General features: G+C 42.1%; 1 protein-coding gene across 1 annotated transcript in view; it reads right to left on the reverse strand.

Moving 5' to 3' along the window:
* Nucleotides 1-4,906: 4,906 nt before the first annotated feature.
* The window catches only part of TENM4 (teneurin transmembrane protein 4), a 200,853-nt gene continuing 178,798 nt past the window's right edge, over nt 4,907-26,961 (reverse strand). The window contains exons 22-27 of the mRNA XM_088140888.1: nt 24,933-25,105; nt 20,519-20,754; nt 18,533-18,829; nt 16,005-17,619; nt 13,354-13,496; nt 4,907-11,097 (exon numbers count right to left, since the gene is read on the reverse strand). Coding sequence (XP_087997014.1) covers nt 10,339-11,097; nt 13,354-13,496; nt 16,005-17,619; nt 18,533-18,829; nt 20,519-20,754; nt 24,933-25,105 — 3,223 coding nt within the window. The 3' untranslated portion in view covers nt 4,907-10,338. The remainder of the gene's footprint in view (nt 11,098-13,353; nt 13,497-16,004; nt 17,620-18,532; nt 18,830-20,518; nt 20,755-24,932; nt 25,106-26,961) is intronic.

Genomic DNA, 26,961 nt, shown 5'->3' on the forward strand with positions numbered 1-26,961 from the left:
GGATGGGGTTTGCTCCCCAAACTACTTTTGGGGACACCATTTTGGTAGTGATCCCACTACCAAAAGAAAGGTAGTGGGGTCATGCAATGTGGTAGAGCCCCTTGACTTTTTTTTTCTGTTGACCTTCCTACAGGCCACCGTTGGGACTTTCCAGCATAGTTGAGGAGATCAATGCTGGTCCTTTAAGGAAGTCTTTTAAAGAAACCATCCTTGGACTGCAAATTCACTTCCTTTCTTACAATGAAACGATTGTGCAAAGTGACAATATGCATTAACATAAAAGGTCTTCCACCTTTTGGAGCTGAGATCAAAGTCTTGGGGGAATCACTTCTTGGTGGGTCAATGAGAACTCAATAGGCAGGACCAGAGATGGAGCAACAGCCCACCTTACCATGTTTGAATGATTGCTTGGGCAAAGTCAACACAAAACCATTCACTTCTCTAATGGCCAGTGGGCTTATATGTTGAAATCAAGTTGCAAATCTTTCCAGTCAATTAGTTTAATCAGTTGAAACTCTGTGCCTCAGTGAGTAAAGGTGATGCCCATTTGTTAAGCATCATCTTTAAAAAAAAAAGATACAGTAATTAACTCTTGAATTAAGACTGGGTTGTGGAGTCCTTGGTGCTCTCTGGGCTTGGCTGTTTGCTTGCAGATGTTTCATTACCCAACTAGGGAACATCATCAGGGCTAGTGAGTGTGGGGTTTGATCCCTGTTTATATACAGTAGCTTGCCCTGCCAGTGTTGTGGGAGTGTGGTTTTCTCCTTGGTAGTTCCTTGATTAGGGTATTGTTTTCTGCTTGATTGTTTGCCTGGAGTTAATCCCTGCTTATCTGGGCATAGGCTGCTGGAGACCATGTGTTCTGGTCTGTTTCCTTCTTAGCTTTTTTATTGTCTCTTTTGAATGGTGTGTAAATATGGGCTATTTCTATGTGTCTGTTGATGGCTGATTTGTCTGAATGCCAAGTTTCCAGGAATTCCGTAGCTAGGAAGCACTAAGGACTCCACAGTTCAACCCTGAGCTACATATATTCTATCACAGTTGCAATAAAAAAGGGGTAATTTGATTCAACAGGCATGGATGCCATCTTTACTTTTTCAAGCCCCTCTTTCTCCCATGGAGGCTGCTTTGTTGGGGTGAAAAAAATAAAATGGCATGGTGCCTTTTATTTATGCATTTATTTTTATTGGTTTAATCGATTTATATCATCCCCCATTTCCTGTAAGTGACTCTGGGTGGCTTACAATAAAAATAGATGAAAATTTGTTTCAGCCCTTTAAAGCTGAAGAATGTCTGCTTACTGAGAATGGTTAGAATGAGTCCATAGAATCATAGGACTGTGGAGTTAAAAAGGGTCCCAGGATCATCTAGTCCAACCCTCTGCAATGTGCAGGAAAATCAGTTGAACCACCCTTGAGAAGTGGCTGTCCGGCCTTTTCGTAAAAACCTCCAGAGATGGAGAACCCCAACTTCTGTAGAAAGAATGTTCCACTATTGGACAGATCTCATGGGCAGGAAGGTTTTTCTTCTATTTAAATGAGATCTATGTAGCTGCAACGTATACCTATTATTTCTGCTCCTAATTTTTGTGGTTATGGAAAAAAAGTTCTTACCCATCTTCCCTGTAGCTTCGGTTCGTGCACCTGAACACTGATACTGAGTTCGCTTCTTCAGACTGAACAGCCCAAGTTCTTTCAGCCTGTCCCCAGTCCTTGTATCATCTTTGTCACTGTCCTCTGGACCCTTTCTAACTTCTCAATATCTTTCTGGAAACATGATGCCCAGAATTGTACACAGCACTTCAGGTGTGGTCTCACCAGTGCAGAGTAGAGGAGCATAAGGCTTCATGCATCTTTCATGCAATGCTTTTCCCGCTGTACCCAGAACGTGTTGGCTTTTCTAGCACTCTCAAACTGCCATCTCATATTCAGCTTGTTGTTAATGCCAGCCCCCCAAGTCCTTCTCCAAAGTAGTGCCTCCAACCCTTGAATTCCCCATCTTGTAGGTTTGCCTTGCACTTCCCCTCCCTAAATGTAACAGTTCAGATTTCTCCCTGTTGAAGGTCATGTTCCTCTCAGACTAACCTTCCCCTCCAGCTTAGATTGCAATTTCATTCTGCCAACCTAGCTGTTGGCCAGGCCTCCCAATCTTGTTTGATCTGCAAATTTGACAAGCAGTCCATCAACTCTGTTAATACTGGCCCCAAGACAGTTCCCTGTAGGACCTCACTGGCTACTTCTCACTCTCCAACTGAGGTAGAGCCATCAGTGCTGACTCTCTAAATATAGTTAGCCAGCCAGCTGTAGACCCACCTGACTCTTAATGACATCCAAACCACACTAACAGCTTGTTGATGAGAATATGGAAGCCTGACAAAAGCTTTTCTGAAATCAAGATAGATTATATCCACAGTATGCCTCTTGTCCACTAAAGTAACTACCTTCTCAAAGGAGACAAGATTTATTTCATGTTGTCTGTTTTTGACAAAGCCATACTGACTTTTAGCAATCATGCCCTTGTCATCAAGATGCTTACAAATGGCCTGCTTTAGTTGCTCCGATTGAGATTCTTTCCCCCCCCTTCTTCAAGAGAGGGTCCATCCTTGCTTTTCTGGAGAACCTCCCCAGTCCTCCAGAATGCCTGAAATATAATTGACTGAGCTCCCAACAGCTCTTCTGCCAGTTTCCTAAGTATTCTGGGGTGTATTTCAACAGAGCCTGGAAACTTGTAAGCACTCGTATTGGCTAGAAGTTCCTTTATTGCAGCCTTCTGATCCACAGCTTCCCCTGTTCTGTTCCTTCCCAGGTTGTGCTACTCAAGTCACCATTTCCTTGAGAAAGAAGCAAAATAGAGTTGAGTTCCTTTGCTTTCTCAAGATTTCTCCATTTGGAGTAAGTGGTGAGCCACCACTTCCTTTGCTGCTGACACGGCAACTCTTCTTGCCTCCCTTGCTGACCTTAGCTCCTTTTCTACTTCTACATTCCTGACCACATTTCTATCTTTCTCAGCTGATGCCTAGAGGCCAAAGGCTCTTGTGCTGAGAAACAATTTCAATGGAGGCTGAGTTTTGTAATCTGGATGAAGCTCAACATCTAGAACAGGTAAAAGCTTAGCAAGGTCTTCTTGGAAGCTGCCCAGCCAATTCTTTCAACTTCGCGCAATATTTTGCATCCTGTATATGCTGAACAAATGCTTGCTTTATGTCTAGTGTTTATTAAAAATAAGACACCTGAAATGGTCTCTAGCACTCAGTTTCTATCAAAACCTAAGGACCCACAGAAAGCACCAGTGACCTGTTTTCTTGTCCATGTTCTTCTGACTTCCTATGGGCAGGGGGAACTCACAACAGGCCCTCTCTGGATGTTCTCACCAGATGGGGGCGACTCAATTTTGGCAGTGCCTGATGTAGCCTGGTGTTATACCATAAAGGGCTTGGTAGGTGATAATTAGTTGGGCCCAGAAATCTACAGGTAACCAGTAGAGGATCTTCAGCAGTATATTACTGTACACTGATGGGGTTAATCTGCCAACAATCTCACCACTGCATTCTGGATCAGATGTAGCTTTGGGGTCATCTCCAAAGGCTATGCAGAGCATGTTATGTTGACCCAGCTGAGTGATGATTTAGGTACAAGTGAACATCATCAGTGCATAATTTTAGTACTCCAACTTTAGAAGTTCTATATTGGACTGGTATGTATGTAGCCATTAATATTATCAGCCCTTTTTATGAACTGTATTTAGTAGTTCCTTTTTGCCCCACGCCATCCTTTTTAACACAAGATTGTTCAGCTACTTTGGAGCAAGTCCTGTGTTGGAGAGCTGAGTTAGGTAGTAATATCTAGCTGACCATGACTGATCTTGAAAAGGGGGAAGCTGGAATCCCTAGGTTGCAGGCTACAGTGAGAAGTTGAAAAATTGTCCCAGAAAAAGGGGAAAAATAATTCCATATTGTTGCCCTGAAAACTATGTGGCCTTGTTCATGAAGCCATCAGGAGTCAAGCTAGAGATTTCACTTTTTATCTGCTACCTGTTTTGAACCCCTTATCTGGTTCTAGAAACAGTCAAGGCAAACTCCATACAGTCAAAAACTTTTTCCACTCCTTTTTAAACACAAAATATTCTTTTTATTTGTCACCGAAGGCTACACGTGGTCACTTCTGTTCTGAGATTTTTTTTTGTTGTCGTTTTGATTTTTGTTTTCTAGAAGGTATCTACATCTGCATGTATTTACAGGGTTGTTTTATTTACAGTCAAGAATACAGTGTTAGAAACACAAAGTGTCAAGAGAAAAAAAAATTCTCAAGAAAAATCAGTTCCAGACCTCTAGGAAATTACACGCAGTAACAAGAACAAATTTGCCAGTGCTGGGATTGCAAATGTGATTTTGACAGAGTCTTCTTCTCAAACCGGCCTGTGTTTAGATATTTCCCCTTATGTAAAGTGTATTTTTGTTTATCACAGATAGAACAATTATTGTCCAAACAAGTATCTTAACTTTCTTCCATTCCTTGGTGTGTGTGTGTATGTGTAAATACACTGTCACACATAAGATTTTAACTATTGATTCATAGGTTTTGAAGATCAGTAGAAACCTTTCACAGTCCAGAATGGGGCAGATGATACTGTGGGAATTTCGATGTCTTAAATTTCAGGATAAATTCTGGATTGATCCTTATACTCTTAAAATAAAATTCCCCAGCTTATTTATTATTATTGAGGCACATTTATAGCAGATTCAAAGAGGGCATTTAGAGTGAGAAGCAGATGGATAGCCCATCCAAGGACACTCTACACTATCCAAGAAACATCAGTGTTTCTCAACCTTGGCAACTTTAAGATGCGTGGACTTCAACTCCCAGAATTCTGCAGCCAGTGTGCTGACTGGAGAATTCTGGGAGTTGAAGTCCATGCATCTTAAAGTTGCCAAGGTTGAGAAACACTGATCTAGATTAAAGACAGTCCAGTTCTGACTAGGTAGATCACAAACCTTCTTGAACTCAGTGGAGTCTAGAGATGCGTCAAGGTGTGGGAAACATTTTTCAACTATGATAATCTCCATTGAAATATTTTCTGTAGGTTTTAATCTTAAATTCATTATAAATGCCCTACACTCCTAGTTGTGTCTGATTCTTTCCCCCAATTTTCTTTTTTAATAAACCCCACCTTGTCATCCTTTTCTTTAGGTTTTGTTTGAAAATGTTCTTTAGATCAGAGAATTTTTTTGGATAGAACACAAATAAAGCATGCTAATTTACCATAACAGATTTGTATATGCCTAATTGGATGGGTCTTTTTCAAAAATCACCCAGTGGTTTTTATCCTCTGGTCCGATAGGCACAAATGTTATGAGGTGCTGATATTATATTAGAAAACACTATTTAATGGCATTTTCACACTGCTCAGCACATGTTCACAATTGTGTAGCATGCCATGAGAACTCCTCTTCAGTTTGAACATATTCAACTGTTAGTACCATCAAATCAGTGCTTGCTGTCACAAAAAACTAGATTAAAAAATTGCTTGAATTTCATTCATGTTTTACACATCTTTTTCTCCACATTCAGAACAACTCTTGATTTGTACAGTGGCTATGTGTATGGATGTGCACAAGTGTGTGAACAGAGAAAATATGTCTTATTACATGTCTTGGAAGCAAAATCAAGACAACTTATAGTGGAAATAATTTGATCCTAAAAGCAAGGTTGTTGTCATAGTCTGGAGAAAAACGAATGGATTAACTGTGGCTACAAAAATGGCAAATCGAACATATGACTTAGGACTATGTGCTGAAGAAGAAAAACGCCAGTCTTTGTATTAACTTAGTTTGTGATATTCATCAGAATGTTTTCTGATGCACAGAAACTTGTAGCAATCCTCAAAGAATTGCTAACAGTTTTCTCCAAACTGACTCCCTAGAGATTGATGGAACTGTAACTTCCAGTATTCCTACAAATACTAGCCGAGGATTTTTGGAGTTAACAATCCCAATAGTCAAAGGGTGTTAGGATTGGAGAAGGCCACTTCAACAAATGTGTTCGTTTAATCAAATCAATGATTTTTTTTTGCTGGGAAGTGCTGAGAAGCAATCACCCAAGTGGCACTCAAAGATAACAGCCACTGCTCTGACCTGTTTGGCAATTCTAGTGGAGAATGTTGTGTGTTCTGGGATGCAAAAGCTGGTAATAACTGGGATTATTTGAGTTCCTTGACCGACATGCCTATGTGAAAAAGAGTTCCTGGTATTACGAAAAACAATGAATATTCCACAGAAGAAGTTACAATAGGCACCACGCTAAACCACATTAGTTCTGTCAAGCACCTATCACAGGACACTTCTGATCTTTATTCATGATAACATTGGAAAAGGAAACTGCACTATAAATTTCAATTCCATCTTCTGTTGCGTTTCTACCTTGCTTCTTTTAAAATAAATGTAATATTTGCTGCCAAAATGTTCCGTCCTAGTCGCTGTCAGAGGTGTCAATGGGGGTGTGTGGTCAAAAAACATCAGGATGGGAGCTGCAGTCATGCAATCAAAGCCTTGCCCCCCTTTTTATGTGGATTGCGCCATCTTGACTTTTTAAAATCTCCCCTGTGGATGCCCCTAGCTATTGTCTTGAGTTTATGGATCTATCTCTATCCAGCTTTGTGAAGATATGAATATAGGCAATGTACATCTTCTTAAAAGAAAAAAACCTATAATACAACATTCTTATCCATCAAAGAGGCCAGATATCTGGTTGACAGGGTTCCCCCTAAATCAACCTTCTTCAACCTGCCACCTTCTACATATGTTTGGACTGCAGTTCCCAGAATTCCCCACCAAATACAGCCTTGGACCGTCCTGGCTAGGAATTCTGGAAATTGGAATGGTTGCCATGGTATGAAGACTAACCTGTCAGTAGCTGGCTTCAACTCCTATGAGATATGTCCTAGGCTCTAAGACACCAGGAAAATTGCCATAGGTGCTGAGTAGAAGCCACAATGTCACGTGCATTACGTCAAGGCACGAGTAATGCAAACGATGTAATTTTCGCCACTTGAGTCATGATGTTAATGATGTCTAGTACATCATTTGCACCATGACATCCAGATGTGCATGACATCATGGCTTCTACAGATGCTCATGGATGTTTCTGGAAGTCTTGGCTGAACTGGCTGAAATTCTCCCCTAACTTTATCACAATTCCAAAAAATGTACCAAAAAACCAGCACCCTTTAGCAGAGACACATTCTTCTCTTCTTACCGAAAGATTTCCTTACTCTCTCAAGCACCCAGGCACCTCTCTTCTTTGTTGTTCTCTCCCAAGTGGCACAAGTAGCAGAGGAGAATAAGATGCATCCCAGAAGGGAGAGGATGGAGAACCGGTTGCATGGATGGGATCATTTACAACCATGTTGTTTCCAGAAACAAGCAAAGATGGGCAAAGTGCCGGGAATTGTCCTGGTTGGCCATGAGGAAAAGTGCCAAGAAACAGTAGACCTCTCAAAAGCTCAAGAGTCTTCAGTGACTCTTGAAAAGTTCTAGCTTAGTTTATAGCTTCTTCAAGATCATTAGATGTATGTTACCCACTTCTTTGCTTGATTTTGTGCAAGGAATGCTTCTATTTTTGTTGCACATTCACCCTACAGTCACCATTTACATCTGATACAACAAAGCATCCCTCCTCACAACCACTGCTCTGGGTCAACCTTGCCCAACGTGATGCCCTCCTGGTGCTTTGGATTTTAATTCTCCAAATTCCCAACCTATAGCCATGTTGGTTGAACACTTAAATGTATCTGGAAACTATCAGAAAATACCCTGGTTTCCTGTATCTGGGTAATAAGAATCTGCCATTCACAAAAAGTCATTTTCAGAAGGGATAACAAGAGGTCACACGGGTGATGGTGTGGCTTTTGCCTCAAGAAAAAGTAATCAAAAAGACATCTCAGGGTAGCATTTGCTCTTGTCTAACCCACACACAAACTCTTTGAATTAGCCCTGAAATCTGGATATGATCCTCCTTTACTATATGAAGAATGTGTTTCTTCTCAGTTTAGGAATTTTCGTTTATATTCAGTTCACCTTGATACCCATATCAGGAAATCAGTTTTTTTTTTTAAATAAGAAATTCTGGAGAGATTTTTGCTCATGATATGAAGACTCACAGTTCTACTCAGAAAGCTTTGAGTATACATGTGTGTTTAGGTGTGTGCTGGGCTATGAAAACAATGTAAAAATATGATAAAAAAAGAAAGTTTCCACTAGCTAGGGTCTGCTTACAATTTCTGCCATGCCTGCCCTTCAGTTCACCTACTGCCACTAATTTCCAGATGTTTCTATTTTGCTAGCCCTATCTCAACCCAACTGAAGTCTTTGGAATCTCTATGTTGGATGGAGAATAATTTATACACAAAACCAACCAATGCAGGCACATCTGTGTAACACTATTTCCAGCAGTTCTAGGGAAAGAACTGACTTGCAATCAGCAGTGAATTTCTTTGCAAAGAGTAATAAAAGCTATCCCAGTTTTGAAACTACAGAGAATGCAGCTGGACGTATGATCCTGTCCTTCTCTAGCTAAGATGTTCTTTGTTGCTCATGATATGAAGACTCACAGTTCTATTCAGAAAGCTTTGAGTATACATGTGTGTTTAGGTGTGCGCTGGGCTATGAGAACAATGTAAAAATATGAAGCTGAGATGAAAAAAAGAAAGCTTTAGGGTTCCTAACGCCCTAAGTTTAGTCCTGGTTTTGCTTTTTACAAGAGGGTTATTAAGTCAACAAAAGGCTTCCTCCAAATTGTAGGTACATTCCTGAAAGCTAGAACAGAGAGCTGGCACAATGTCTCTGTGTAGTTTAAAGGTCAACATACATAGGACTTGATAGTCCTATCCAGTTCTCCCAATGTTTTGGTTTGAACTCAGTACGGTAACAGGAAGATTGGAGATTGTGTTCAATATGTTGCCTGTTTCTCTTTTGGACCATCTGCCACAAAAACTTGCCCTCTAAAAATCATCCTAGCACTGGAGAAGACCATTTTGGTAGAAGTGGCCCGTGGAGGAAAGATTAAACATCTCTTTACCTACCGATGCTGCATTAAAGTAAAATGAAAAATCATCAAGAGACGCTTGATGTATCTCTCACATCAATATCTAACCTGGCTCTGAAAAAAAAAATATATATTTTAGGAGGAATTGAAATTTCATCATTAAGGATGACCCTACTCTTGATAAATTGCCATGTCTGCTTTTAAGAGAAGAGCTTAAATCCTCAAAAGATGACCGTTAAAGACACTTCACTTGGTGTACAGAAATACTATATATTTAAGGAGGGTTTACTGTTGACAAATATACATCATTGGTGCTTCCCACCTAACAGTATGTGCAACAAAAGTTACTCTAAGTAGAGTGTGATTTTTTTTCCCCACCCTGCTCCAATAGCTGCTATGGGGTTTCAAAATTAAAAAGATTTGCAGCGACGCGTCCTCTGTTATGCAAAGGCAGAAAACAAACTGGTGAACAAAATAGCCTATCGTAGTAAAAAAGACTCATTTAAAAAAAAAATTAAAAAAAGATTATTCCATCTTGGGAAGGGTTGATCTCACAAGTCTGTAAGATGCAGCTGTTTTGCCTCATTCGGCAAATAACCTGGAGCACCAGGGTTATCCAGAAAGAATGGGACATGTAAAAATGACCTCCAAGTTCTTGTTTAGAGGCTCACAAATGTTTGAAGGATCATTGGAGAAGACTTTGAGGAGTCTCCAGTTTCTTCATATGATTTGTTTCCCATCGACGCTGCAGGAGATTGTGAACTTTCCTTCTTGGAAATGCGTTCTTCCTGTTTTCGTACCTCAAAAATCCTCTTATTTTCTTTTTTCCAACCCAACTATGAAAGGTTAACACAAACCTAATACAGAGACTCTTTTCTCACCCCATTAAAAAGAAAAAAAAATTAAAGAAAACAAACAGAAACTATGGATTTAAACGAACACCCCCCCATCCTCCAGTATTTTGCACAAAGGAGACAGAATTGCTCACGCAATGGTGAAATTACCCTTTCTGGTCCCGATGGAGCAGAGCGGTAGGAGCAGAGAAGGGGAGGAATGAAAACAGCAAAAGGTGAGAAAGCCATTTAAAAAAACAAAAAAACGCCAGTCTAAAATAAAGGATGTTGCCTGAGCTACGGTGCAACTGTGTTCTTGCTCCACCCCAACCTTCCTGTTTTCCGTAAAGTTCTTTGTGTGTTTGCTTTTTTCTTTAGAAAAAAAAGGCTCGAGTACAACACAGTCTGGTATGCGGCCACCTAGGAGCAGCTGTCTTTGGCAAGAAGTCAACGCATCACCCTCTCTGTCACCTTCTGCCCATCTCGCTCTGTCTCATGAAATGGATGTTGTTAGCACTGTCGGACAGTTCCGGGTATTGTTCCACTGAGATGACGAAGTAGCCGTCGTACCCCTGAACCAGCCCTGTGTTCAGCAATTGCTGCTTTTCCCCTTCTGTCCAGGACCGGCTACCCTCCTCCCCATCCCGCAGTCTCTGTTGCTCCCGGGCCCAGGCGTGGGCCACCGCCCGTTGCCTGGCTAACTCCAGCACGCGGGTCTTCTCTTCGTCCAAGGTGGTCCCGTATCGCGCGTTCAGGCACAGTGCTCCGAACTGGAGCCAGATGTCAGTGTAACGTCTAGTCCTCCCATTGAGCACTGTATTGATTTGGGAGACGGTGACGTTGACCCCGTTCTCCAAGGTTCTCCTTCCCCCACTGAGGCCCAGGATTGACAGATCGCTGTCCGATGGCCCTTGTTTGACAAAATAGTGGGTGTCCATGCCATCAATGGTGAAATGCAAGTTCTCCAGGTAATAAGCGTTGTTCAGTATGGCGGCTATTCTCCGCCCATCCTCATTCGCCGTGCTGATGATGTCAGTGGCTACCCTGCCATCTTTCATTGCAAACTTGACCCCCTTGCCAATGATGGAATCTCCCGAAGCAAAGTGGCGGTTCTCCTTGACTTCTTGGCATCCAGCGATGCTTGAACTGTAGATCTGTTCGAAGCTCTCCAGCGTGACAAAAGCCTTCAGTTGCTTCTGCACTTCACACTGTACCCCTAAGATCGACTGAACGGTGGCAGGAAGAGGGATTAAGAAAGAGAGGAACTCACGTTACCAATCGATGCAAATTGGATGTGTGAAACAATCTACCAAGTTAAAGAACGTCTTTTGGACATGTGTGTTTGGGGCCTAATTTTTTTTTAAAGTTTTTTAGTCCCGCCTTAGGCACGAAAGCCGGCTGGGTGACTTTGGGCCCGTCCCTCTCTCTCAGCCCAACTCACCTCACAGGGTTGTTGTTGTGGGGAAAACAGGAGGAGGAAGGAGTATGAGGTATGTTTGCTGCCTTGAGTTATTTATAAAAACAATAAAGGTTGGATAAAAAAAATCTAAAAAAAAAAAAGACGCCACGAAGATTGTCCTCATTTTACATGCAAGAGCACAATGTAAGCTACATGTCTGGGAAATAATAAATGAAAGATTTCAGCAAGCTGGGGAAATACCTAGAAGCGGTAACTTCCAGTTAAATAGCAGTGATTGGCAATGAGCTCAGTAATTATTAATTATATTTTTCTTTAACTTGTTCTGACAGGTATGTATCAAAATAAAGCACTGTTTCCATTTAATGGAAAGCAAAATTTGTATTCTTTGCGCAGGCAGACCGGTGCCTGCACAAAACACCCGATACCACAGTCATTGTGTTTTGAAAGATTAAATTAGACATAATGTTGGCAGATCTATGAATGGGACGTAGCAGTGGGTTACGGTATGTTTGGCTAGGCAGAAGAGATATGAGGGTGTGGGGTTGATCTTCTGGGTTGGTGGCAGTGGGAACGGAATTTTAATCAAGGAAACAACACAGAAGGTAAAAAATAACCCGCTCTCCACCTTGACCGGATTCTGATCAGAACTGGGATTGCATTCACAGATCTCCTATTTCATGCAATCGTTTGGCCCAATATGAATGAAAGGGATTTCTCCAAAACGGCCATTCTTAAGGCAACTTTAGCCCCACGGTGCAGGGTATCTGCAAGCCACAGGGAGCGTTATCATGAATACCGCTGTCATCGTAATTAAAAAAAAACCCTCTTGGTTATCTCAAAATAACTCCGGTGTCTTTGAAAAGCTGCTTCATTTGAAGAATGAGTGACCTTGCATACACCCTTTTAATAAGAAAGTAATGCACTGGGGAAAAGGGATTTCTTCTCCGAAAGGAAAAGCACTTGTAGGCTCTGTGGCTGCAAATGTTTTTGTTTTTAAAAGGGACACAAACAGATTATGCAGAGTTCAAAGAGATAGCCTATCTTGCCTTGGACATTTGTTCTCCATTCTCTTTCATCTTTCTGCTCCCCAAAGGAAGGCAAAAAACAGATAGTATTATATGAAGGGAGATTGTGGTTATCTGATAAGGTCAAAACTTTCAGAGAATTGTCATACTGTAGAGCAGTGTTTTTCAAACTTGGCAACTTGAAGTTGTGTGGACTTCAACACCCAGAATTCCCCAGCCAGCATAGCTGGCTGGGGAATTCTGGGAGTTGAAGTCACACAACTTCAAGTTGCCAAGTTTGAAAAACACTGGTCTAGAGGAGGAGTAGAACATCAGAAGTATTACAGATAGCAGTGAAAAAACTCATCTGGTGCTGGACTTAAATCCAAGAGAGTTGAACATGAGTCTTGGTGAGTTGGCACTCTGTGCATGGCTTGTTAAAAGGACTGTCAAACCACATCATCTTCAATGAGGTAAGATGTCTACACCGTCTGACTATGAAAGATGAGTTTTATGTTCTGTGAGAAAAGCTCTCCAATAGTTTGAAGAGCAAGTGAGGGAGCCTGAACATCCTGAGGTGGCTGTAGAGTGCTAGGGGAAAGGGGCCAAGAAGTTTCTGATCCAATGATTCAAGAAAGGGGTTAACTTTTTTTTCAATCGATGTCTTTCATGACTTACTCTGGAAACTGCAGACAATTCCACCCTATAATTTCAATCATTTCCTTAGAAAACTTGTCTTGATTTGTCCTTATGTACCTCTGGCTTTAAAGGGCTAGGAGGGAACATACAGAACAAAACACAACGATGCTCCTTTCTAGATACATGGGAGAAAACACTGCAGTATCTCCAACTGGAAAGAGAGCCCATGTGAGGAAGAATGTAGCTATGCACTTTGGGCAAGCTCAGTGGAGTGCTGTTTTTGGGCCCGTAAATAATTCAATATGTACATTCCCCGCTTCCCCATGAAAGGGTCGTCTGGAATAAGGTAACAACAATCCAAAAACTGGCCTTTTCGGAAGTCAAAGAAGCTAATGGTGCATCAAAGTCAGGCTAATTACCTTGCTATTGTCCCATTCCTGGGTTTTCAGCTGGGTGTGGGTGAGTTCATAAGATGGCTCCATAGCATTCATGTCAGGTTTAGGATAACCAGGGATAACATTGTGCAACTGAAAACCAAAGGTAAGCAGCCAGCTGTTGACATCTGGAATGGGAAGAGAGAAACGAAAAGGTTACATGCTAGCCACCCTTTACATGCAGCTTCTCCCATCTGGATGTCCTCCAGGAGTCTTGGAGATTAACTCCCATAACTGATGTCTGAGATATGGTCCAATACATCTGGAGAACATTGTTTTGATGCATGAAGGCACCTAGAAAAGGAATTAATCAATAAACTTTTGATACAATGGACACATTTTTTGATAAGACATCATCCTGATTTTGTGGACTAATGGCCACTAAATAGTTTGTCCATTACATAGAGTGCTTATTTGTTAGAGCATCTGTTAAACAGAATCTGTTGTTAGACAGAACATCCATTACATAGAGTGGTTGGTCATTAAATAGAGGTTTTATTGCAAATGATGCTATTTCAATTATGTAATTATGCATATAACATAAACTGATGCAAATGGTGTACATTTGGATTTAATGGACTTCTGGATTTAACAGACACCACCTTCTACCAAGTGTACCATTAAATGAAGTTTTACTGTATTTCAGAGGTGGAAAACTGGAAATCCTTCCAGGCATGGCATGTTCATACATGTAACAATGTGCGCATCTTACATTTTATAGAAACTGGCCACTTTGCAAAAAAAATCAAATCAAATCAAATCAAACCCACACTCCTGGCTGTATTAGGACTGCTTGCTTTGATCAAACAGAAACAAAAAGTAGCCTCTGCTGAATATTTCTACTGAGCGGAAAGGTGGCATATACATCAATGAAATAAATAAATGAAAGCAAAGCCATTGGATTTGGGAAAATTAAGTTCAAAATGCAGCCTGCCACAAATCTTTTGTGAGGGCAATGGCATTCTTTAAAAACCAGCACCACTTGCCAGGTTCTTTTTAAAAATATCTGTCAGCAGGCAGTGAATGTTTTTGAGCAGAATTCTAGGCGATGCACTAATCACCAAAGAAAAGAGACTAATTCTTATGTGTTTGGAGAAAACGCTGAGCAAAGGGAAGCTTTAATGGTGCCTTTTACTATTTTATGAACATTTGCTTTAATGGAAAGGAACTCGCTTGGGTTAGGCATGTGACTCTTCTATGAATCACAGCTACCGGGAGCCGCCTCCTCTTTTCACTGCATTAAGGCACTGATCGACACGACATCTGGGCAGAAGAAATGCAGAAAAAATTGCCCCCCATCTCCTGGGCAGCGCAGGACTAACATTCTCTCAGGAGAGCGCTAGGCCTGATTTTGAAAACACAGGCGTTGCCCTCTTTCAAAAAAGCGCTAAACTTGTGTATAAAAAATATGGCTAGTCCTGTTTCCGAAAACCAGGACATTCGTGTTTATAAGCATCCTGCAGAAGACCTAAACAGTGCTATGAAACAGTCTAGCATTATGCAGGCAGATGCCTCTGTGAATGTCAGGGATCTAGTCTCCAGGGATCTTTGCAGGATACGGTCAACTGCCCTCCTTTCTTAAACCCAACAGTCATGGAGGGCAGGGCCAAGAAACCTGTTGGAACATCTCCAAAAATGGCCAACTCCTTGTCTGCATCTTCAACCACATCACTGATGAGGAGTGCTAGATTGGGGCTATGAAAACACCATGTCTGAATAAGAGGGAAAATGCTACTTTAAAGCTGGAACGGCTAAATAGGACTTTAAGGTGCCACAGCTGTGGGCTGGGGATGAGAAGAAGGCAACATTGCAAATATCAGCATTGTGATACTGGACGTGTTTGTGATGCAAATACGTTAGGTATGAAGATGAGCTCTGAATCACTCCACCCTCTACGTCTGTTTGGGCTCTGTCCTTAATATATCCCTGCTCCAACTCTCAAATTATTTACTCCCAAGTAATTCCACTAACTTCAGTAGGGCTTGGTTTCCTTGGTCAGTCTCTCTCTCTCTCTGCCTGATCTGCTTTACATGCAATAGTCGTTTTTCACTGCCCTTTAAATAGCAATTCTCATGGATGAATTAACACTTCACTGCATTGTTATTTTTTAAAAGGATTGATGGAAAGGTCACGATTAGAAAGGATTCAGATGCTTCCCTTCTGGAACAAGCATCTTTCCTAGAGTTTATTTCGAGGCAGTTTAGAATCTGGGTGCCAGCTGATGCCCACAATGATACCTCTGTACAACTGACAGGAAATTAGAAGGATGTGAATCACCCTTTAATCCACAAAAAAGGATATGCAAGGGTGTGAGGGAAAGTGGAATGGGAATACAAAACCTTTAGAGTTTAAGGGGGAAAATTATGACGCCGCTAGTACAGTTGCCTTAAATCAGAGCATTGGTTCTTTTCAACCAGCAGGGTCTGTTCTCACTGGAGTCTACTCTGAGGCAAAAAGATCTCAGAGAACTTCCTGAAGCTTTTAAATGGAAGATGCCATGTATGGAAACTTGCATGTGCTTTGCCAGTGAGCAATGGCATCTGTTCTTTGGATAAGAAGCAAAGCTTCATGTGTTACCTGCCAAAGTCCCAGTTCAATCTCTGGCAGTTAACTAGCGAGCTGAACGTGAATTTTACCTGTCATGTAGCATTTTATATCCTGGGAGTTGCTAACAGGGTTGTTGTTTTTGAACATGTAAAGATTGAACGGCATGATGTTGCTGTGGCTTAGACGTTTCCAGATGTCATGGTCTGGGCTGGTCCACCGGCCGGCTAGGACATCGTAGTCTCTCTTCCCCATATGTATGAGTTTGGTGAGGGGATCATACAGACCCCCGTGGTAACCAATGATAATTTGGAAGTTTGGGTTGGTATCCATGTAGATCTCTCCGTAAGCTGTGTACAGGATCTGCTTGATCATTAGGCCTGTTCCACTGAAGACAGCCAAAGGAGTCCCAATGTTATCGCAAGCAATGTAGAATTCATCTCCACTGCTCACTTCCATGGCAAAGAGATGGCCCTGAAGGTCATAATAGAGAGATGTTATCTCAGAGCTGGAGTGATTGTACAGATGGGTGACTTTGGTGGGGTTGGTGAGGTCTGCGTAAAAGAACTGCAAATGATGACCGTGTGTGGTTTTGCTGGAGACCCTCCTTCCAAGCCCATCATAACGATACTTAACGCTCCACTTGCTGGCCTTGTTGTATGCCTTGATGAGAAGTCCTGCAGAATTGTACTCAAAGATGTCATTCCCCCTTTGTCTCAAGAAACCATCTTCATCCATCTTATACTGCACATCTCCCAGTCTTGTAATCCTGTCCCTGAGATCATACCTCAGCGGTGTGAGACGGGCACTGTTGCCAGGACTCAACAAATGGAGATTCCCATTGAGGTCATAGCTGTATCTCCAGAGTGGTTTCTCATTGATTGATACAGTCTGCAGCTGGCCATCGGCATCATACTCATATGAATACCTCGAGGTATTTGCATAAGGGCCAACCTTCAATTCCTTTTTCACTACTCTCCCCATGTTATCATACTGTACGGTCATCCAGTACATGAGGGATCTGAATATTTCATACTGAACTTCTTTCATTCTACCGTAGGCATCAAAATGTTTAGTGTGGGTCATGACTGCTGTGGTGATGATCTGATTGATGTCATAATAGATAACCCCGAATTTACCAAATTGCTCAGTTTTGCCTGACACGTCATCATAACGGTAGAGATCAATGGGTAACGGTGTTTCGTTGATCACGGCTTGCATGCTTGTCACCCGGAAACTGTTGTCATAGTTGTAATCAAAACGGGCATTCACCATGCCTTCTTCTGTGAAGCGAAAAATCTGGCGGTCGATGAGTGGTCCAATCTGGCGGTACCTAATAGTACAGGTGAACCCTTCATTTTGTAGGTTTATTGTCTTCAACATGCCCGCTGTTTCATCGTAGGTGAAGCTGATTTTGGTTGTGTCATAAAGCATCTCTGCCAGTTTAGACAGTTTGCCATACTTATAGATGACTCGTCTTCCGGTTCCCAAGTAATATGTGTGAAGGAGTTGCCATTGCTCACTGAAATCCTCCACCACCGAGGCGTTGCCCTCTGGAGGCCTGTAGATATTCCTGTAATATCCGATTGAGCGAAGCGTTTCCAAGGTCTGCCGAGCTACGTTGGGCATAGTTACTGATGACAAGCGATCGTTTTTATCAAATTCAAAAATGTATTGCCGCTGACTATGAAGAAGCAGAACCATGGACTGTAATCAGAAGAAAAAAATAAGTTATAACAAGAACATTTTCTCAACATGATTATTATGGCTAAGCTTTGTAGTAGGATACAGAAAGTGGATCGCTTCTATGTCCAGCATCATCCAAATAATTACAGGTAGTCCTCAACTTATGACCACAGTAGGGACCGGAAAATTCATTGTTAAGTAGTGCAGTCATTAAGCAAGTGACTGCACCTGATTTTACAACATTTTTTGCTGCAGTTCTTAAGTGAATCACCATGGTCGTTAAGTGAATCACGCAGTTCCCCACTGATTTTGCTTGTTGGAAGCTGTCTGGGAAGGTCGCAAATGGAAATCATGTGTCCCTGGGATGCTACAACTATCATAAATACATGCTGGTTGCCAAGCACCTGAATTTTGATCACGGGACTGCAGGGACATTGTGACAGTCATAAATGCAAGGACCAGTCGCAAGTCACTTTTTTCAGCGCCATTGTAACTTTGAACGGTCACTAAATGAATGGTTGTAAGTTGAAGACTACCTGTATTTAAAACCTCTTAAAGTTGAAAAGATCTCAGAGAGAACAAAAAGTTTAAAGCAATGCATGAAGTGGGGGAAATGAGGTTGACGAGCAAGGACAGAAAGTTATGGAGAAGTTTATAGTGAATAGTGGTGGTGTAAACTAGAGTTTGGCATGTTTCCTTTTCTTTTTCTTATCTCCTGCCCTTAATTTCTTCCTTTTCCCCCAATTTCTGCATAAAGTTGCTTGTCTTGAAAAGGAATAGCACGATGAGTACGTACACAGGTAACACTGAAAAGCAATTTGAGGATTATTTTTAAGAGCTGGAATATAAAAAGGGAGCAAAATAGGAGAAAATATAATGCAAAGGGGGAAGAGTGGGTGAAAGTTTGAGGATACCTCTTCCCTATGGCACTCACCTTCTCTAAATATGTGTAGCTCCAAGATTTGCCATCAGCAAACATTCTGGATGTAATTCTGCCCGATTGGTCATATTCCATTCTTTCAGACATGGTTCCCCTTTGGATCCCAGCTATATGTCCTCCTGAGGAATAGGTGACGTTCACCCCGTTCAGTCGACTGCTGGGAGACCAAAGCGTAGGCCGCCCCGCCTGGTCGTAGAGAATGCGCAGAGTGAATTTGCGATGGTCGTCATAAATCTTCTCTGTTCGTGTCACACGGTCAAAGTCAAGGGACAACAAGTTTCTGTTATGAACCTGCAACAGAAACAAGCAATAATAAGAATAAGGCAATACCAAAAGCCTTAGTAAGATGAATTATTAACTACTGTCCAGAACAATCTCCTTTTTCCCCCCTGGGTAAATGACAAATAGGATTTTGTGTATTTGCAAAAAACTCTCATAACCCCATCAGTGCAAGCGGGAGTGGAGTTTGCTGGTTGTTTATATATAGTGGTTTGCCCTGCCACTCTTGGTTGGGGTGTGGCTTCTTCCTAGATGGTTCCTTGATTAGGATGGTCCCATCTAGGGTTCCTAGATAGTTTCTTGCTTCTTCCCTAGCTGTTTACCTGGAGCAGGAGAGGGCATTACATGAACAATCAAGCTCAGAGAACACCAAGAACCCAACATTTCTGTAATGCTGTCAAGAAGACTGTATGGAAAGCAGTCACCCACTTGACCTTTTCGTATGTCATGTAGAACCAACGTGTGACCAAGGGCTGCCAACGCAGCTCTACCATTAGGACTGAGTATGGCAGGCTGGAACTGTAATGAAATCTCAAAGCAAGCTTCCTGTTGCCCATCCAGAGCTCAACCCACAAAAATAAATGAAAAACATGCTGCTCCAAAGCCATGGCCCATTCATCCATGCTCTTATGTCAGAGCCAGCTTAGATTCTGTATTTGTTTGAAGGAGGTATCAATATCCCAAATTGTGTTTAGGTGACTACGAGCAAGTCCACTCTGTAACTGCTCATTATGGATGCTTAACCCAGCTGGAGGGCAAGGCACTCTTAGAGACGGGGAACCAATTAGACATTCTGAATGTTGTGAAAGCGGAAGGGTGATTTGAAAGTTTTAATCTGCAAGGTACGGAAAGCGAATGCCAGCGAAAATACTAGGCTGAGGAGGCTGAGAGGATGATGGATTTAGGGAATGAAATATATTGTTTAGCTAAGTACAGAAAGCAAACTGCCCCGTGGTCTATTTTTCTGGAGGCTCCCAGTCTGTCCAGATAAGACATCTATGTCCTCTTTAGGTCACCTGTATTATCTGGTGCTATTAACATCCAGTCATCAAAGTACTGAAGGTCAGGAAGACCACAGAAGCAATAAAGTTTGGGGAAAAGAGTTTTTGACAAGGCTGTTCTATCTTGCAAAACCATCCAATATTTTGAGGTTGACCAGAGGAAGAGGTCAGACCCCTATAAAGGCTGTCGAAAGGGTTGTTGTGACCACACGTAGCCCCCCCCTTTAAGGCGTGGCTACCATCTTGACTTTTTTGACTCCTTCCCCTGGATGCCCCTGCATGCAGAAATACCCCATCCTACTTTTGGGGCTTCTCTTTGCCATTTTCTTGGCGTAACTGACCTCCCCATTGGTTGTGCGAATGTACGTTCGCTTGGATGCAACTAGGCAGGTTTAGCAAACTATTTTGCTCTTTGATTCCTGCTACCCAACCACGAAAGGTCACAAACCTTGACTCAGCCTACTCCCAGGCCACCCTCTCTGTAATGGCCTTTGTTACCATTTTTAAAATTGCCCACTCCTGCTGCAAAGGAAGATCACTGCAAAACTCACCCCAGCTTGCACATTCCTTTCCGATGAAGTAATAGTATCTTGAAAGGCTTTTACCCTTTCTACTTTGGTGACCAGAAGAATCACTGATTTCAAATCCCATCACCTCCCTCTGTGGGAAGACCAGCTCTCACCTTGAATGGTCCACTCACCCTCAGCCTGCGTCCAAACACAGTGATCTGACCCCTTGACTGCTCTTTGCGTTGCCTCCACTCGACCAGGTTGAGACCATTGTCAATGGGGAGGGTCACATTCCTCTTCCCCACTGTAGGGTTAACGGTGCCAGCCAGGAGATGAGGTTCAGTCTGCAGAGTCACTTCCATCCCATTAGCAAGCATCAGGCGGAGAGAACCATCTGCCCCAATGTAATAACTGTTGCGCACTTGATCTATAGAAGGGGGGGAAAAAAAACTGACAGGGAGCCAACACTGCAGCTAAAATTAGTTATGCAAATGAAACATAAAGTGGAGCAGGTCAGAATTTGACTGCCTTAATTATCAGGATTGAGAGTAGTTAACTAGTTCAACAGTACCGCAGTTTTCCAACTCTTTCTCTAATGAAGAGAGTTGTTCTGTTTTTTTCAAGTAGCTTCCTTTAATGAGTTGCACAACCCCCAGGAACTATTGACAGAGGGCATTTCAATGGCTCCAAATTTCACTGGTTAAATTTGGTCTGAGAGGTTGCTGGTAAAAATTGCAGACCCTGATCCACAAAGTCTAGCCTGCTACTTGGTCTTCTGTAGATCCAAGGCCACCAGCTTCCAAGGACAAGGAGACAATAGTTTCTCAACACAAAGTAATACAGACATGTGGCAAAGTCTATTTGCAGAAAGCCTTTCTTCTGTCTACATTGTAAAATGGCATGGAAACCTGCCTGTAACTTTAATGGATCAAATGTCTGAGTTGAAACTAGCTGAAGACTAGAGGATAGGTCAAAAGTAGAGCAAATGCTTTGTTAGAGATGGTTTCAGATTCAGTCTCAAGAAGATCAAGATAGAATTGGAAAGAAAAAACTCTTTGGGCTACTCCAGTTATTGGGTTACTTTCAACTTAGTGAAAGACAGCTTGGCATATTTCTTGTGCTCTTGATATGAAGACTGAGTCTGTGCTCAACAAAGCTCAAATGATATTGGGTGGCCTACGCTTCAAAGTATTATGAAAGCCACCCGTTGTCCTCATGTGTGTGAGCCACCACACTAAGCCATCATTTAACCCAGCAGCTACCGTTTGTTAATCTGGGTTAAGCGTGTTGTGGGAATACACAATACCATACAACACTTTTTCCAAAGGCCAACAATGGGAGCTCGAGATCCACTTCTGAAAGTTGCATATCTGGCATGTTAACTGTTGAATAAGTGAACAGGTTAGTCCTCGTCACTCTTACACTACTTTGTATGTCAGGAGTGCTCTTTAATAATCTGGTTTTACACATGCAGATGGTGATAGCTTCTTTTAGCCAACTAAGTTTAACTCCTTGCCTTGCTTCCACTCCAGAGACTGATCAGAAAAAGCGCGTTAATGATGTCGTTGGCACTATCCGTTCAGTGGCCTTCACATAGACACAATCAGTATCCAGTGAGAAAAGGCCTTCCCCAAGGGCAAATTGCAACCATATGCAACACTTTTATTTTTCATATTGCTCTAGGACTGAAAGCGTGTTGGTGTTTTGGAGGCCAAGAAAGATATGATCACACACTTGGTTAAGTTTTCACAAATCTTTCAGTAGAAAAGGAAAGAAAATCAAGTGTACCAAAAATAGATACAGGCAAAAGCAACTTTTCTGGGAATGAAATATTCTGAGAGTTCTGATATGTTCCATTTTTCCTCCAGACCAAGCAGATCTGGGTTTGGTCCACTAGTTTTTCTGGAAGTTAATCCTACAAACTGAAAGCGGTTCACGGTACTCCAGATGTGGGGGTCTAGATGGAATGGGACTGGAATGGATCTGAACCACTTTTGTTTCAAAGGACTGCTTTTGGAAACTACCAGATTACCCCTGGAACAGCCTAATGGATGATGGGTGGGTTATATTTAAAGCTACTTTCCTAGCAATTCTGTCAACAGTCAATGAACACCAAGCTAGCTGGGGAATTCTGGGAGTTGCCCAGTTTGAGAAACACTGATCTAAACAATCTTCTTGTCAGGACTCTCAGCAGTAAACACTCGTCCAGATACCAAAGGAGAGGTGAATTCTTCAGATTTTTATGTAACTGAGAGAATGGGCATGTTCCACCTTTCTGGTATTCATTTTTGATAACTGCAAAAGCAGGCAGCGTCCATTTCTGTTGTAGATTGTCATGTTATTTCGGTACATCATGAAAATGAATATTCCTATCTACAAAATGAATCTGTCTTCTGAAATTAAATCAAGACATGAAATAAAAATGTCAAATGATTACTTTTGAATAACCAAATCAATACGTGGAAGGGAACCACCGTATCAAAATGCCACATTTTATGAATCACTGCATTTTGAGGACCTTATGGCCAGCGATTCAGAAACACACCAATTTCTTGCTAAAAAGAAGCAATTGGCATGAGATAATTCTGTGGAACTGATTGTAATTTTACATTTACAGAAACGTGATATTCAAATACCAGTGGTCCTCTGCTGATGTTCACTTCCACTGCTCTTAAAAATGATTTCTTTCCTATTAAAAATCTCCTGGGACTAAATTTTGTTCTACTTTCCAGTAAGAGAGGCTACTGGCACAAAATGAGATTCTAAACAGGTTGACCTTATGTCACCAAGAGAGCAACTGTTTGGACATTTTAAACATCCATTTGCCATACAATCAAAATGGGTGGGAATGTAGGGCTCTCTTGGCAGCTGCTGAAGGATTTCCACCAGGTCCCAGTGCATGGGTTAATCACACATTATCTGGAATCTTTGCTGAGTTAACCATATCTTCCTCTGCCCCACGTTTGCATGGATTAATACATTGGAAAGCTTCACTTACTGAAGAAAAACAGGAGATTACTCAGTCTTCTAGCTCGACCAATGTGACAATTAAACAACTATCCCGCTTAAGCATTAATTCAAAGGAAAAGAAGAAAGAAATTGTGCACAGGCCAAATGTTTGCTTTTTAGGAAAACGAAGCACAGTAGAAGCTGTTGACCCTGGGCTTCTGAGAGAAAGAACCCCCTCTTTGACAAATGCGACCCATTCTACATTTGCACAATCAACCTGTAAACCAGCCATTCTTCTTCATGACCTTCTAGCCACTAGAAGGTCAACTAAGAAGGATGCTTGGTTTACATGCTTTCTTCTTCCAGGATAAAGAGGTGCACAACTCCAATGGAACTATCCAGCAGTGGAGTGTTCTCTTCTCCAGTCCTGGAGCTGGCTCTCATCTGACATGATGGCTCCAAGCAGCAGCTGAACACTGAGATGCTTGATCAGGAGACAATTATTACAGAACTTATCTCTGGACATTTAAATCTCAGCATAGTCAATTAATTCCCCAAAGAGTCCTGAAAGCAGTTTCTATTGCTTAATTAGACACCCAAGGTGGAGCTGAATTTTCCTCACAGCATTTCCTGGGCATCTTAATTTTTCTAAAATGGTTGCATCAGTTAGAAATGGGGTACAGAAGCTACCATAGTCCTTTCCAACTGGTACCCTGAAGTCCTACACACCTGGAGGACACTAAGTTAGGAAAGACCAATCTACAAATACCAGTTCCTGCATATTTCTATCAAGTTCATCATCCTTACTCTTCCATTCCTTTGTTTCTTAGTTCTTCGATCTTTCCTGCTCTTGTTCTTCACAGTGCAATTTGCCTTTGAAAGCATACTAGCACCAACCTCTCTCTTGCTGTCAAAAGATGACCCCATCTTGTCTGCCTTGCTCTCCTGTGCCCTACCCCCCCAAGAGCAGCCTCAATGAGTGTAAAATCTGTTAGGTTTTGCTACATAACCAAGACTGGGTATGACTTGAAACAGAGGCAACAGGGGAGGAAGTAGGATTGCAGTGGGGCCAGAAGATACCTTGCTTGTATAGTTTTCTGCCAAATCAAAGATATAGCAGTAATGAGGATTTCAATGATGGCTGGATGACAGCAGAAGACGCTGTAAATCACTGGTAGGAAGATGACCAAACTTCTTCTAAGTCAGGGATGATCAAAGGCTGACATACATCACTTATACCCAAGACAAACTTTAACGCCACCTTTCCCAATCCTGTGCCCTCAAATGTGATGAACAGCAACTCCCTTTATCTAGCTTGGAATTTTGGGTGGCCTAGTCCATCACATTCGTTTCCAACAAAGGCACCAGATTCTGCATGGCCGCTCTAATGGATGGCTGGATCCCATGTATTCCAGATTACAATCTTACCAGCTCCTAACCTTTTCTTCAGAGGACTGAAAACCTTACATTTCAGAATATTCATGATTAGATTTAACACACTCAGAAATAACATCCAGTGTTAGGGTCTTCTATTCATACCTTCTATTCAAGAGAGACTTTGTCCAAGTTTTCTCTAGGACTGTCCTACCCCAGTCCAATTTAGGAAAATCTCAAAGGCCATACAGGAGGAAGCCTGTCAAAATATGCTGGGTTTACCTTGCAGGAGGGTATAGTAGGCACCTGATGCTGAAAGGTTGGTTGTGATAGTTACATCATCCTTGCTGGAGGTCTCAATCTGCACATGTACAGAGCTGTCTGTATCGCTCCGGAAGGTGGTGACCTGACCGGTTGGGAAAGTGATGTTGGTGAGGTGTCCGAAGCTGTCATATCTGGAAAAGAAAGACATGTATGAATACAAACTGAAGAGTAAGAAGGGAGAGAGAAACAGGGGGAAAACGTCTACGGCAAAGCATCAGATTTTAATCTTGATCTTGAGTCAAGGCAGTGGGACAGGTAACCAATTTAAAAATGGGTTCACTGCTGCTATGAGAAATTTGAGATTCTGGGCGTACAGGTCTGTGGGGGATTTCTGTGCAATTTAGGGGTGACATTTCACTTATATTTGTGTGCCTGTTGCTAAAAGGTTGCACTTGGTGGAAGGAGGTTGCACAGTGAGAGCGATTAATATTCCTTTTAACTGTTATTTTTAATTAGAAGCAGACAAGGTGTAAAATATTCATGCTCCAACAGAAATCCTTCTCTACAATTGAAAAGGCAGCACTGAATGAAGTCCTGAGCGCTGCACCCATTCCTCTTGGGCACACAGGAAACTTTTCTTATCTTTCCTTTTTTTGGTCCCTTCGAGTCTGTTTTGACTCTGGGGGATACCTGGACAAGGCTCTTCAGTTTCCTTGGCAGCATTTCAGAAGTGGTTGGCCCTTGCCTTCTTCTTCCTGGGCTGAGAGAGAGGGACTGGCCCAAAGTCACCCAGCTGGATTCGGACCCAAGGCAGGACTAGAACTGACAGTTGCCCGGTTTCTAGTCCAGCACCTTCACCACTAGACCTAATTGGTTCTTATAGATCAGTGTTGTCCAAACCTGGCCACTTTAAGATGAGTGGACTTCACCTCCCAGAATTCCCCAGCCAGCATGGCTGGCTGGGGAATTCTGGGAGTTGAAGTCCACTCATCTTAAAGTGGCCAGGTTTGGACAACACTGTTATAGATGCTGTGTGCCTTCAAGTCAGCCTTGACCCTTGGCAACTACGTAGATAAGTCACTGCAGTTTTTGGGCAGCACGTTTGGACGTGGTTTGCCCTTGCCTTCCTTCTGGGCTGAGAGAAAGGGAGTGGCAAAAGTTGTCCAGCTTATTTCATGCCCAAGGCAGGACTAGAACTCACGATTTTCCCATTTCTAACCTGGTGCCTTTAATCCATGCACAAAACTGGCTCCCCCCTCTCTCTTCTACATCTACCTTATTTGGCCCATCCTTATTATGCTTATGTAGTACTCTTTCTGCAAATGCATCTGGACTTCCGCATCTCACCTTATTTATTAAATCAGTGCTTCCCAAACTGATCCCAAGAATGACATGAAAACCAGGTCTCCCGAGACCAAACGTTCTGAGCCACACCTTCTAAATCTAGAGGTCCACCAGTCCAGATTTCCTGCACTGTGTTGGACGCCTAGACTTCTAAGTGGGAGCTTGAGCAGGGCTGATGTTGAATATTTATTGCCCTTTTCTTTGGCCTAAACACCTCTGGCAATGGGGTGAACCATCCCTTCTCAAACACATGCCCAAGTCAGGTAATGGTGTTGGGCCTAAGACGGGGTGCATGTATGCTGTATCGTCATCTGTTCCAACCTTTCTGTTTATATAAGCACTCAGGACAGCTTACAGTAAAAAAATACAAAATATAAAACATGACAGTAAACTCAAGTTCATTAAAATCATTAAAATCAATTAAGACTTGGTGGAAATGATGAGTTTTCCTATTTTACCTATATACTGGGAGAATAAGGACCCGATGTACTGCTTGGAAATGCATTCCATAGCTTGGGAGAAGGCCCCCTCCCACATACCAATTAGTTGAGCTTCTGGCAGTCGGGGCATCTTCAGAAGGGCCTCTCCTGCAGGACTAAGGAACTAAGGAGATTCATATATTCTGAAGTTTCAGCAAGAACTTCTGGTAAACCATTCTAAGCAGTTAACTGCTTTTCTGAATACTTTCATGGAATACAGTTCC

This window comes from Python bivittatus, unplaced genomic scaffold (genome assembly GCF_059951505.1).
Source record: "Python bivittatus isolate LINGU-HERP-01145 unplaced genomic scaffold, Pbiv_v1 ctg000340_np1212, whole genome shotgun sequence".
Lineage (NCBI taxonomy): Eukaryota > Metazoa > Chordata > Lepidosauria > Squamata > Pythonidae > Python > Python bivittatus.